The sequence below is a fragment of the Sebastes fasciatus genome, chromosome 12 (assembly GCF_043250625.1).
Source record: "Sebastes fasciatus isolate fSebFas1 chromosome 12, fSebFas1.pri, whole genome shotgun sequence".
NCBI classification, from domain to species: Eukaryota; Metazoa; Chordata; class Actinopteri; order Perciformes; family Sebastidae; genus Sebastes; species Sebastes fasciatus.
Window position 1 is genome coordinate 18,988,964 of NC_133806.1, and position 13,721 is coordinate 19,002,684.

At 40.9% G+C, this 13,721-nt stretch overlaps 2 protein-coding genes across 4 annotated transcripts; both read left to right on the forward strand.

Moving 5' to 3' along the window:
- The first annotated feature begins 355 nt into the window (after positions 1–355).
- On the forward strand, positions 356–3,718 carry cbx3b (chromobox homolog 3b). 2 transcript variants are annotated; one of them, XM_074653876.1, is made up of 5 exons: positions 356–660; positions 1,069–1,209; positions 1,286–1,442; positions 1,906–2,057; positions 2,969–3,718. In XM_074653876.1, exons 2-5 carry the CDS (start codon positions 1,070–1,072, stop codon positions 3,087–3,089), a joined length of 570 nt encoding a protein of 189 aa, XP_074509977.1. In that variant the 5' UTR covers positions 356–660; position 1,069; the 3' UTR covers positions 3,090–3,718. The 2 variants fall into 2 exon arrangements, with proteins under 2 accessions (XP_074509977.1, XP_074509978.1); XM_074653877.1 differs by having other exon boundaries at positions 357–645.
- A 784-nt stretch (positions 3,719–4,502) lies between these two features.
- Positions 4,503–6,601, forward strand: snx10b (sorting nexin 10b). 2 transcript variants are annotated; one of them, XM_074653875.1, is made up of 6 exons: positions 4,503–4,550; positions 4,844–4,930; positions 5,017–5,117; positions 5,238–5,339; positions 5,837–6,046; positions 6,265–6,601. In XM_074653875.1, the coding sequence occupies exons 1-6, from the start codon at positions 4,509–4,511 to the stop codon at positions 6,413–6,415; spliced, it is 693 nt and encodes a 230-aa protein (XP_074509976.1). In that variant the 5' UTR covers positions 4,503–4,508; the 3' UTR covers positions 6,416–6,601. The 2 variants fall into 2 exon arrangements, with proteins under 2 accessions (XP_074509976.1, XP_074509975.1); XM_074653874.1 differs by lacking the exon at positions 4,503–4,550 and having other exon boundaries at positions 4,776–4,930.
- The last annotated feature ends 7,120 nt before the right edge of the window (positions 6,602–13,721 follow it).

The window sequence follows — 13,721 nt, forward strand, 5'->3', positions numbered from 1 at the left end:
ATATCATAGCATAACTATTACTACTACTACTACTACTAATAATAATAATAATAATACAGATTTCTGATAGGGTTTAGTTGTTGACTTTATTTTGTTGGCCTACATGAATCTGTTTACACTCTTATGAGATTTTTTTTGTTTTTCTTGTAGCCTCCAAATAAATTCATATTTGCCTCCACTGACGATCAAAAAAACCCAGTCCTATAATAATCCCAGTGAGACACACAAAGTGCACCCAGCAGTCCCTTGCCATACCCATCTGACGCCCATGGGTGGCAGGCAGCAGGTCTGTTCCGGACCACTGGACTGGACGTGGTGGGACGGACTGCTCTCTGATTGGTCGAGCGTTTTGTGCGCGTCCCCGTCGTCGTCTTCTCTCCTCCCGGTTTTCCTGGCATGACCTTTTCCCTTGGCAACCACTTCCTCCGAGCATCCAAAACGGCCATCTTTATTTTTTAAGTCATTCATGAAAAAGTTGTCTCGCTCATGTAAACACACCGAGCGAAGCGACACGTTTTTTGCGCTCCAGACGCAACAGCATCGACGGCGCTCTGCTGCTGCATGTTGTTGTAGTTTCCTCAAGAGACGCGCTCCAGACTGAGCCGAGCAGCACCGCAGAGCAGCAGGCTGGTCCGCAGAGAATAAGTAAACACCGAAAGCGTACGTGCATATGGTTCATTTACTATAGCTTCTTGTTGTGCATCATTCGGGGTTTCCACACGTGTTTCCTTGCTGCTGTTTGCGCAATATCCTCTCCGCTAAACTGCCAGAATGAGCTGCACACGTGTGTTTAACGTGTTGCATTTTGGGGCTGTAGGAGTTTGTATGTTTTGCGAAAGAAACAGCAGGTGGAGCGCTAGAATAAGTGTCTGGATCATTGTCTGAAGGGCACAGCTGAGTGTACTCACCACCACTGCCATGTTGTCCTGCAAAATGTCCCTGCAACAACAGGGAGACAGACGGAAGTGCTTATTTACCCACATGCTTGTGGAGTTTTAACAAAAAACACTTTTATGTTTTGTTTTCAAAATACTCCTTAATACTCATTAATTTCATCATTCATGGCAGGATGAGAAAGAAGCAGACTGCCAAACAGAGGAAGACTGAGGAGACTCCATTTGTGCAGGAGTTTGTTGTAGAGAAAATAATTCGCCGCAGAGTCTTTGACGGAAGAGTGGAGTACTTCCTGAAGTGGAAAGGTTTCACTGAGTGAGTGCCATGTTTTTACCATTTTTGTTTTGTTTTGTTTTTTATATTAAAGTGTATATCATATCCTCCTTTACAGTGCAGAAAACACCTGGGAACCTGAGGACAATCTGGACTGCCCTGAACTCATTGAGGAGTTCCTGAGAAACACCCATTTCTATGAGGGGAATGAGGAAGAGCTAATGGACCAACACTTCATTCCGAAAGAAGAAATGACAGAGCAGGAGACGGAAATTGTGAGTGTGAGAAATTCATGCAGTGGAGTAAAATATCTGTACATTTCATGTTTCCACGTTATTCACAGAACTTCCGTAACCTAAATCTGTAAAAAGGAAAAACAACATATTATTAGAATGCTTTTTATGTAGGGCATTGCATTCATAAAATTCAGGGAGCTTTTTTCTCTTAAAACAAAAAGAAACTGCACTGGAGTTGAGAAAAAAAACATCTGACCATGTTGGCAGATTTTGTTGCTACTTTTTTGGAGAGTTTTAAGGCTGAATATGAAACTAAATGGTGTGTGAAGGTGGCTAGTTTCGCAATGCCCCTGATAGTGAAAGTAATAAAATTTCCTTTTTTTCGAAATAGGCATGTACAGTAAAAATAGAAAAGCAGAAGCCCCATCCAAGCGGTCTTCTACTGTGGGAGTTGTCTTTGTGGTTTCTTCTAACTGCTTCACCTGTGTCCTTGTCTTCGCAGTCATGCATGCAGCAGGCACAAACTGTGCAGAGCAACAGCGAGCCGAGTGACGAGCAGTCAGACACCCCCACTAACCTCAGCACTTACCTCGAGCCTGAATGCATCATCGGCTCCACAGACAGACAGGGAGAGCTCATGTTCCTCGTCAAATGGTAACTCCACCACTTCCTCTTCTCTGTGTCCTTGAACGGATGCCAGGGGTTGGGTAAATGTTTGTGCGATGGTAAAAGTCACGTTTAAAGCTTCAATCTACAGAACGGATGATGGAGCATCTAGTGTTTAGGTTTATGAGGGTGTTTCATCTTGCTCACGTTGTGTAATGTGAATATATCATTAACTAAGGAGACAGAGTTAGACAACACTGGCAGTGACCACCTGACAAAACATTCCTCAGATTAGCTACTGATTATGGAGAGCATGCATATGTCTGAGGAAATATGCATTGGTGTGCGTCTTCTAGCTGATAAAGAAGCAACACGTCCCCTCCAACGCAGCCTTTTTTATTTTTATTTTTATTACTTGGGGCTAATTTGTTGTCTGAATTCCTGCTAATGAAAATGTGTTTTTAGTTGCATTATGGGAAGTGGAGGATCTAATGTTGTGGAGCTTGGTCCATATAAGTCAAGGCAATTTACTTGTTTTAGCACCTTTCAAACACAGAGGTAATTCAAAGTGCTTTACATAAGGCAAAGAAATGCATTAGAAAAATGTTTAAAAAACAATAAAATAAAGGGGGAAAAAACAATTAAAATTGAGTAAAATAAGATAAAATATAATATAAATGGACAAAAACATAATCAATTGGAAACAATTAAATATCTTTTTTGAGTCCCATAACTTTACTGAAATGCTATACTAATAGCTGTATTACCCCTTTAAGTGTGATTGGATATTTCAAAACTACACTCACTTTTTTTTTAAAAATGATGTGATTCGGTCCCCTTAACCTTTCCTCCTTCACAATAACCATCTCAAAACTGGCAGGAGTGTGTGCTGCTGCCGAAATATCAAAAGAAGGAGGCCGGCATCTTAATGGTCTCCTCCCGTGTGTGTTTCCCCACAGGAAGAACTCCGACGACGTGGCCCTGCTGCCGGCCCGCGAAGCCAGCGCCAGGTGTCCCCAGGTGGTCATCGACTTCTACGAGCAGAAGCTGACCTGGCACTGCGGAGACGAGGAGCAGTGAAGTGTGTGCGCGTGGGTTGTGTACATACAGAGGCGGACTGATAAAAACAGCTGTGCTCTCACCTGAAGCTTAGTTTAACCTCCATCGAGTGTCCTCCTTCAGCTCTGACATTAGAGGCACACTGTGTGAAATTACGCCGCAGGTAGAGTTTCAGATTCTGGCAGGTGTGAGATCCTCAGCGGGGAGGGATTCTTTAGTGTTCTTTCAGTCCCAGCGGTGCTTAACGAGGTCTCCGTGCCTTTGTGGAGACTGCGATGGAGACTAAAACTAACCTTTTGTGTAGAGCGGCTGATTTGAGGTCAGACTTAACTTGTAGCAGCTTTGGTCTCGCGTTAAGCAGACACAATCACTGTGGACATGTTTTGTTTTTGTTGTAGTAATCTAGTATTTCTAGTCTTGTTTAGCTACATCTTGGTTGTTAAGTGTATCTTTTATAGCAGCATCATGTAGGCAGAGTGAACTAACTGCTGTCCAATCCGTACCTCCAGTCCATGTAGCTTTTAGTTAGAGCTGAAGATTGTAGACCTGTTGTTCAAACGTTTGTTGTTTCACTTGTATTGTGTGAGGTGTCTATAGCCACAACTTTTACTGTGTGTCTCTGTATGACTCATGTTTTATGTCCAGAAATTTCCCCTTTATTTCCAATCAGCTGGTAAGTACCAATATTCCCGTCTCCTCTGAATTGAATAATAACAAGAATATTATTGAGTTTTTTTTTTGGTGCGTACACAAAGTCCTGGCAGAATGAATCAAAAGGTCATAATATTTCTAAAGTAAATCTATTGAGATTAACACAATAGTATTTGTGCACCTGTGATGTCTAATACGATTGTTAAATGTAGCACTTTAGATACGAGACTGTCCAATATTGCAGGGCATTGTCTTCCAGTAATTGTACAGGTCCGTGTACATGACACCTGTATCCTGATGGCACCGTCCTGACTCGACATATCTCCCAAGACTGTTAATGGGACACTCAGCTGAACCTTAAACCTCCTAAAACAAACCTGCTACTGAATTACTGTAACTGTTGACCATGGATCTGTGAAGTCTCTGTGAATAAAGGAAACCTTTTTGTGAAGCTTTTCTCTTTCTCTTTTTTACTGTCACATTCGTCACAAGTTTAAATCATGTTGTAGGAACATCAATTCAAACAATTGATCAGTTTAAAAACAGTAGCTAGACATGGGAGGTGTCTGTCTGACAGTCAATAAACAATAGACGTGATAAGTAGTAGTAGTTTGGTATGTCATGTTGGCACAGGAGCTTTTGTTGACATGACTTGACAGTTATTGAGGAAGAGCTTATCTGTTAAAGTCTTGTGACTTTATTTTGAAAACCTTTGCTCCTGCACAGTAAAAGTTGGAAATAAAAGGGACTGGTACAATGCAAAGCACAGCATTATCTGGATGACTTTACATGACTGACAAGAACATTTGGATTATGAGAGAAGAAACTGGGGTAGGTCTGAAATTATACTGTAATTCTGATGAGATTTTTTTAGAAGTTTCATAGTTATTAAAAGAAAAAAATTGACCTTTTAAAATGATGAGTTCAGAAGCTTTAAATTCCGTTACAGCCTTAAAAAACAACCTGTTTTTTGTCCTTCGCAATAAAGGACATTTGGTGGGATTTTCCTATTCTGATTCTTGGTCATTGCACTTCCTCTATCTATCTGCTAATAAAAAATACTTCCCTTTTTTATAATGCATTCAGTTCAGTGCTTCAGTGTCTGTCGTGCCTTCTCCATGCAGCAGGTGATCAGTGTCTGGGTGCGGGACCCGCGGATACGAAAGAATGACTTCTGGCATGCCTACATAGACTATGACATTTCTTTACATGTAAGTAAAAGGAAATTGTTTAAACATTAACAGTCAAATAGTGGAGCTCACTGTAACATGTGTGTCACACTTGTGTCCTGTTTTAGACCGACAGCGTGTGCTTCACCAAGAAGAACTCCAGTGTGAGAAGGAGGTATAGTGAGTTTGTATGGCTCAGGCAGAAGCTACAAGCAAATTCACAGCTGATGTAAGTGTATTTAACTGTATTTTGACCTGGCAATTTGAGCAAAAACAGAACACATACTTTCAGTTTAAATCTGCACTGTGGTTCCTGTCATTTTATAGGGTGCATTTGTGTCTTTTGCAGGTTACAGCTACCAGAGCTGCCTCCAAAGAACCCCTTCTTTAGCCTCAACAATGCCCAACAGATCTCTGAGCGGATGAAAGGGCTCCAGAAGTTTTTGGAACAGTAAGATTGATCTCACAGATCAATGCACATGTGAACTTTGACATATGCTGCAGCACAAACATAACAAAACTGGTGAATCACCAGTTTCCAGGAACACCGTGGCACATGACTGCTGTTCTCACAGCAACAAGCAATACTGTACACAACAATCTAGAGCTGCAACGATTAATCCATTAATTGTCAACCATTAAACCGATTAATCCATAATCTAAATATTTGTTTGAAGAAAAAAAAGTCAAAATTCTTAATTAATACTTTTTAATACTATTAATTTAATTCTTAAATGTGAATATTTTCTGGTTTCTTTACTCCTCTATGACAGTAAACTGAATATCTGTAAGTTTTGGATTAAACGAGGACATCATTTCAGGCTTTGGGAAACACTGATCAACATTTTCTGACATTTTTATAGACCAAGTAACCGAGAAAATAAGTTTAAGTGACATTGAAAAGCAGCCCTACAACAGTCTGATTTGTTTATTTTCCTTATTCTCCAGGATCCTGCAGAGCCCTATGCTGTTGTCCGACAGCTGCCTGCATCTCTTCCTGCAGTCACAGCTCAGTCCGTCCAAGATGGAGGCCTGTGCTGCTGGAAGGACACACTACTCTGTGGCCCAGGCGGTCCAGCGCTGTGGCCGGAGGCGATTCCACTCTGCAGAGGATCTACAGAAGGACCTCAGCATGTCCTTTGATTCTGACTTAGACAGGTATTGTAATATCACACTTTGAAGTCTTTCTCCACTCCAAAACATTTTGTAGAGCTAAAATTACCTTTAAGGACAGAGATCCTTTTTGTAATAGCTTTGTCAGCAGTAAAGCAAAATATGCTTTTACTCACTGATGTATTTTCCAGGATATATAATATGAGAACTCCTTCTGCTTCATTCCCACAAATTATAACATTTGATTCATTTTCCATCCCCAGTCCTTGTGTGTGTCATTCCAGCTCAGAGTGTAGAGATCCAGAGCTTCGGATTAAAGATTTGGCAATAAACAAATCCGAGAGTACAGCTTCACTTGACCTCATGGGAACCAGCCAGGAGGAAACCCTCAGCTGCTCATATGGTTCTACATGAAAACATCATCATTATATCATCGGCCCAAATGTTTGGACCTGTGAAGAAGAAATGTGCCTGTTACCCTGTCATACTGCACTTTTGGCTACGTGGTTGCTCATTATTATTTCACATGTAAAGTCATAGTCTATTATGTTCTCATTTAAACATGTACAGTAAATAGTAATAAAAATGTATATCCATAAAGTGTTTTTTTTTACCAGTTTGTTCTGTCTGCACAGCTCTAAAGTTGTAGCAACATTTTGCCTGAAGATGGCAGTGTTGTTGCACCAATCTGTTTGTATAATCACTTATCCCCATGAACATATGCTGTAACTGTCCATAAACAAGCCTAACAGAAGCATCACTAGTTATAGTCATTCACAAGGTGTATTTTTGCCAGATATGTGCAGATAACAATGCGATATCTTAAGCAGTGACAGCCTGATGTCTCTCTCTGTGGCTGAACTCCCCCTCCTAATAAAGTGTAAGGTGTGGGGAGCTTGTCACACTGCAGTGCTTATAGCAGTATGACGTATAATAGGGTCTCTGCAGAGTTTTCAGACAGCCCCCCTGTCAGGTGTGTGGCTGGTAGGAGGTCCTGCTGGATCCCAGTGGACTCGCTCCTGTCTGAGAGGGCCAGCAGGTAGACAGGCTACATTGCTCCCTGCTGAACAAAATGCCAGCTGCACTGACAGGACACCTTTTCTACCTGTCTCTCTCTCTATGGCTTTTGTGTTTGTGTGAGCCGGTTCACTACAGTCACATATCTCTGTGTGCTCCCACAGTGAGCAGCACCATGCTTATGCAGAGGTAATGACCACTAAACAGAGTGACGGCAGGCTGACATATCTGCACAGTTAATTAGATTAGCTTTGTCTCTCTGCAGCGGTTGTGATGTTCATTATAAATTCAGAGCAGACAATAGGCTCGTGTTGCAGAGAACAGAGAGGTGACAGCACCTCAGACCTGCTCTGAGCAGTTTGGACAGTAGGAAAGCCCACTAACTCAAATTGGGGGTGGGACGTCTTCCACCGGAAGATGTGTGGGTGTATGTGTGTGTGTTCATGCGTATCCACATATGCTAATGCAGTATACGCATGTATCTTCTTTGTCAGTGCTTAACTGTGTGGGGCAGCATCAGCCTGCAGCTTAAAAACACACTGAGGCTGTCAGTGCTGCAGATGTTTGCTTTAGCTGGATATTCAAAAGACGTTTATGCCTCTAACATATCCAGAAAACACACCTGAAGTGTTGAAGTAATAAGCATTAGTAGGCATTTTTTATGCAAATGTGTGCACATGGAAAGCCATACGTGTATTACCACTCAGTCCAACAAAACAATTTCTATCATTGGTGTGTTTTCATTAATTAATTTGTAGGTTATTGTGCACATTTTACTAGTGTTCCTGCATAAAACACTCTCAGATGATTATCTGTCCTGTCATCAAAGAAGCAACTCAAAATGTTTCACATGGCAATTTTGGAAGAGTTAAAATCTACAATTAAAAACACACAATGTGGTTTCTTTATGAGCCAACTACACTGTTTTTAGATATGTTTAAATTTGACTATTTTTAGGCCAATAAATTAATTAATTAATTAATAAATGAATGAATAAATGAATACATAAATAAATAAAGCCTTTCACCTCCAGAATTGTATTCCCCATGGTGTTGAGAAGGCTTTGAAGCATCCTTTAGACTTTCATGTTGGAATTACATTTTACAGAAAGTATGAAAGAAGAGTTAACTGAATAAATAAAATATACAAATTCCAAGAATTAAACATTTTAGAGATCTTAATTTTGGTTTCTGGTCAACATTTTCTGAGAGTGGTGTGTTGGGGAGACTCCAGACCTCGGTATTATGTCTAATAATCCTGTAAATTAATAGATTACAACCCTGCAGCTAATGTAAGAGGTTGTTAAACATGCTAAAAATGTATAGTATGTCATATTACTTTCAGGAAGTGATTTTGCTGCATTGGTTTTGGGTAGCTATAAAGATAATGTCTGTGTCTGTTGTCCCTGTTTAGTAGCTAAATTACACATGCATGTGGTGGAAGGAGTAGAATATTGTATGCAAGTAAAAGTAAAAGTAGGCTACTTTTGTAAAACTATAGGCTACTTAAGTAACAGTTAAAAAGTAGGTCAGATAAATGTAGCCTACTTTGAGTAGGCTAAACGTTACAGATTATTACTTCCGACCGATTATCAATTATAAATATACAACTGCCTTCCTCGGTGTAGCCTCACGAGAATTAACCAGAAAAGAGACCAAACTCAGACAATTAAACAAAGCTGATCGACGATAAATAAAATGAGCTATGGACACAACGGCACCTGTAGAATAACAGTAGAATAAAACTTCACTAAAGGAGACAATAGTATAAACTATATAAACTCCACATGTGGCTGCAGTCACACACATAACCTACAGCAAAGGAGAGACTGCACAGTTTTTACACACCATGTAGTCCACACACACATACACGCAACCAAGTTACCAAGCTAAGTGGTTGTTGACATTCTCATCTGTAGAGTTCAATAGTGTGTTGTTGTACTCACCTGTCTGAACAGCATCCTGCAAGTTGTGAGCACCATGAAGTCCGCCACAGTCTCCTCCAGGTTCTCTACTCGTTCATTCTCAAAGCAGAATATAACCAGTCCACTCAGCCTCTCGGTCCCAGTATGACCAGTCCACTCTCTGGTCCCACTACGCTCCTGAAATCAAAAGGATTTGATCTGAAAGAGGCTCAACCGTCACATCAGCGATTAACAGTCTCAAACAGCAGAAAGTCCTCATACACCTGAGGTCGCTCCTCAGCGAACGCAGAAGTCACCACGAGCATGTTAGCATTTAGCATGTTAGCCAGACCCAGCGTGTCCGTCTCTGCTGTAGCCTAGAGGTCACGAACATCGTGGGTGTGTCACTTAGCTCACTCGGTAATCAGTCACGACTTAAGATAGAGATGCAAACATTTTTTTAACTATGTTGAGGTACAATAATGCTAATTATAACCACACCCCATATGTGATCCTTAATTTGATTGCTTTTGAAGTGGCCCCAGCCCGTGAACTTGGCCCGTGAACGCAAACATTTTTACGTATAATTTCCGAGTGTCACCACTCTGGATGTGGAGCTCTGCCCTCGTGCGGCCGCAGAATCACCTGAAGCTTCTTCTCTGATGCAGCTGCCACATTTATCTCCTTTCTTCTGTTCCATTTAGGACCTTTTCATGTGACTTTTGTTTTTACTCTGTAATGGATGCGACTTGAAATGTAAGGAAGTAGGCTTAGGCCTACAATACTTGTGATAAATGGTAACTAAAATTAAAATTACAGATTTTTTTTTTTAAATACTCGAATTGTACTCTAGCCTACAAGTAAGATCCACAAAAAACTACTTTGTTACAGTAACGAGAGTAAATGAAGTTTCCCCACATGGCTTAGCACATGCTGCTAACGTCTCTGTAACAGAAAAGCTTTGTTTGCTGTCCGTGGATTGAAACGTTTACATTGCTGTTTTTAGTCCGACCTGTCCGGGAATAGCCTATTGACTCCTCTTTTAACGGTCTGTGACTCTGGTCCACTGGCTGTTAACCTTGAGCCACTGTAGCCTCGCCTGTCAGTGCAGCTCTGCTGCCATGACAACACTGACACATTTAAACCCATCAGATCGATTGGCTAACAGCTCCCTGCTCCATGTTGCGTGACCCCGGAGAGGTCAAATGGCATGAAAACATAGGGAGCGAGTACAATCACTCTGTTTTCAGGGCGGGCTTTTAGCTGAACACAACCATAATTATTCAGAAAAGTACAAGATCAAAATCACGTTTTAATTATTTCCACACATGCTTTAGCTCAGTTTAATCTAATTAGTATGCTTATTGTTTGACACATAAAACAGAAGAAGATAAGATGAAGGAAAACGGCCCCTCTGGGAGGTGCCCATCTGCCTCTGACCAAGTCAGCATGTCTTTCTGCAGCGACAGCTCAAATAAACCCCACCTCATGTCTGTGATCTCATGCTTGACTTACTATTCCCTCTGTTGTGTAATTAAAACAGAAACACAAAAAGCAAAAAATCTTTCTCCAACAATTTTATGTGTTGGGAAGAACCAAATTGTCAAACTCGAATGAAACAATATGAAATCCCAATCAAGGTTCGTTTACTGAGCAGACTGCACAGAGCCAAAAACAAATGGAAGTATTGAGGGAGATATGCTCCAGTGGAGGCAAATTACAGATAAATCAGAGGCTGCTCATGCATTTTAAGTGCCACATTATACAGAATCCATTAGTAGCAATAGGAGTTCAGCACCACGTGAGATATTAAATCTCTTTGCCTGCAACTCAGTGGAACCAGGATGAGTCAATATCAGAGAAGGCCAGCTGCCTGCACTGCCAATAGATAGGAGGATGAGACCTAAAGGAATGATGCCAGAGTTATGCACCAACAACAGTCACAGGCTGGAGATACCGATGCGTAGCTTGTTATACAGCGAGACAATCCCATTCACAAGGGGCAAGAGAAGGAGCAAGGTAACTGATCTTGAAGTCTGGGGTTAATTGAATTGTTAATAACGTACGTCTCGCTCTGAAAATTTTTCAAGGTCTCACACATTTCATGCCAATACTGAGCACTGATTTACTGACGGACACAAAAATCCCACAACCTGACAGCCAAAAAAAGGATTTTCAGACGTTACATCTGTCCTTGCAGCTTTGTGTCTTTATGTGCTCAAAAGCCAAGCCTTTATCCTAACACCTGCCTCAATCTGGTGGAAAAATACTTTTTCTCAAGGCAGAAACATTTTTCTCCATCGCTCAATTGTCACAGATGGAAATGAGCTGACTTAAGAGCTATCCATCATTCATCAAACCCAACAGCCTCGCTGCCTTTCCTCGGTTCTGCACGGTTTACCGTATACCTGCTATTTCCCCTCCACATGCTGTTGCCTTTTGGTGCGTGGATGTAGCAATTATACTGGGAACGGGCGAGATCACTGTACCGAGGCGAGCAACAGCTCCTCGTCTCCTGGAATCAGGGGCTGATCAGCGTGAAACCAAGCTCCTCTGCCTCGAACACATGATTGGCCTAGGGGGGAACAGGGAAATTGAGATCACTGCTTCATAATTTCCTGAAATAATATGGTTTGTAATATCAGACATGTTTCCTTTGGAGCGTGCAAACAGATGGAGAAGGAAGGGCCTTCAGTTAAGATAACATTTCTGCATATATATATATATTCACTTTAATCCAGGCTAAAACATATCATCATATGGATACTATACAAACATGATCCCTAAGGTTACTAATGAGCTCATACAAGAGTGTAAGAACTCATAAAATGTGAGCATTGTAGGAAACCTTTAGTGTCTATTAGGGCTGTCAAAGTTAACACCATAATAATGTGCTAACACCAATTCGTTTTAACACCACTAATTTCTTTAACGCATTAACGCAATATATCTTTCTGAGGTTGTAGAGCTCAGTTTTAAATCTAGAGTGAAGATACTGAGGAATCTAACTATAGGAATCCATTGGTACCAACCATGTCATAGTAGCTTGTTACAAAGGAGGTTAAATAACCCTCTGAACTTGTGCTATATTTTGGCAAGGAAAAACTGTCATGGCCATTTTCAAAGGAGTCCCTTGACCTCTGACCTCAAGATATGTGAATGAAAATGGGTTCTATGGGTACCCACGAGTCTCCCATTTACAGACATGCCCTCTTTATGATAATCACATGCAGTTTGGGGCAAGTCATAGTCACTCAACACACTGACAGCTGTTGTTGCCTGTTGGGCTGCAGTTTGCCATGTTATGATTTGAGCATATTTTAATGATAAATGCAGTACCTGTGAGGGTTTCTGGACAATATTTGTCATTGTTTTGTGTTGTTGATTGGTATCCAATAATAAATATATACATACATTTGCATAAAGCAGCATATTTGTCCACTCCCATGTTGATAAGAGTGTTTAATACTTGATAAATCTCCCTCTAAGGTACATTTTGAACAGATAAAAAATGAATGGCGATTACATATTTTAATCGATTGACAGCCCTAGTGTCTATATGATGCCTTTTGCTCATCCCTGTATGAATTTGTGTCTTGGCACATGGGAATAGCCCCTCTGTGTGAATAACAAGCCCTCCAGACTAACGTCTTGTTAGAGACGAGTAGTCAGGTGGAGGAGGAGCTCTTTGGTCAGACCCAGTCCAGTGAATGCAGAGACGCTCGGTGGTGGTAGTGAAAGGACAATGGAGGGTGGAGAAACAAGGGGGAAAAAATGGAGGGGTAGAGGGCACCGTCTCTGGAGGCCTCTGTGCTTCGCTGCCAGTGTGTGTAAATCAGCAGGCAGCTCACGGCTGCAATGAGGTAGAAAATAAAAAAAACATAAAAATGTCCAAGTGAAATAAGAGGCAAGAAGAAATCTTTTATGATGAGTCTAAATTCTCCTTACTCTGCAGTAGATCCACTGGCCGGCTCAGCTTGTCTTCTCCAGACACCGTCCATCATCCCAGTGTCTGCATAAAGCCACAAATTACTCAAATTACCCCACCTGCTATTCATGTAATACATATGTAATGAGTATCCTAAATTCACATGATTAGCATTCATGGTATGTTAATAGGGCTCATGTCAAATTCATTAATATGCACGTGAAATTATGTGGACTGCCAAACCAGCATGTCTCAAGTTCTGCACATTAAGTCCAGAAGAAGTTTAACAACATGTTTAAACTTGTGGTTTGAACATTTTACATCATTTGAGCACTGAAGTTCATTCTTGACCTTTGGGAACAGTATATATAATATAACTAAAACAATCTAAACTCAAAGGTCTTCTTACTAGAGAAGAAGACTTTTGGAGCTTTCAAACCGCATGGTCTTCAGCACATAGGGCTGGTTTATACTGTAGATGCCATGCGTAGTGTGAGTTCCCTAGGCACTAGTTGAAAGCTCACTCATAGTGAGTGGATCTTTGATCTTAATATTCTGGTTACATATAGGCTACATCATCATATTTATGATTTACTTCACCCGCAAAATGACAATTTGTATATCAATTACTCACCCTGTGTTACCTTGAATTCTTGTTTTTCTCACATGCCTCCACGGTGAACGGTGAACCAAGAAAATTAGGCCACGTTTAAAAACAGCAAAACTACTGTATATCAAAAAATCCATTTACAAACTGGCACACAACTCGTGCAGTATAATCCAAGTCACACATGCATCTTCACTAAAACCTTAGCCTTCTATTTAAAACACTTCCACACAAGCAGGCTCACACTTGCAGGTGCGCTACTTGT

What these genes read in the sequence shown, in the direction of transcription:
- cbx3b (XM_074653876.1), top strand. Translation starts at nt 1,070, where the DNA reads ATGAGAAAGAAGCAGACTGCCAAACAGAGGAAGACTGAGGAGACTCCA. An exon ending in CAGAGCAGGAGACGGAAATT is followed by an intron (nt 1,443 to 1,905) that starts GTGAGTGTGAGA and finishes TTGTCTTCGCAG; the next exon opens with TCATGCATGCAGCAGGCACA. An exon ending in CTCATGTTCCTCGTCAAATG is followed by an intron (nt 2,058 to 2,968) that starts GTAACTCCACCA and finishes GTTTCCCCACAG; the next exon opens with GAAGAACTCCGACGACGTGG.
- snx10b (XM_074653874.1), top strand. Translation starts at nt 4,796, where the DNA reads ATGCATTCAGTTCAGTGCTTCAGTGTCTGTCGTGCCTTCTCCATGCAG. An exon ending in ACTATGACATTTCTTTACAT is followed by an intron (nt 4,931 to 5,016) that starts GTAAGTAAAAGG and finishes GTCCTGTTTTAG; the next exon opens with ACCGACAGCGTGTGCTTCAC. An exon ending in TTTGATTCTGACTTAGACAG is followed by an intron (nt 6,047 to 6,264) that starts GTATTGTAATAT and finishes TTCCATCCCCAG; the next exon opens with TCCTTGTGTGTGTCATTCCA.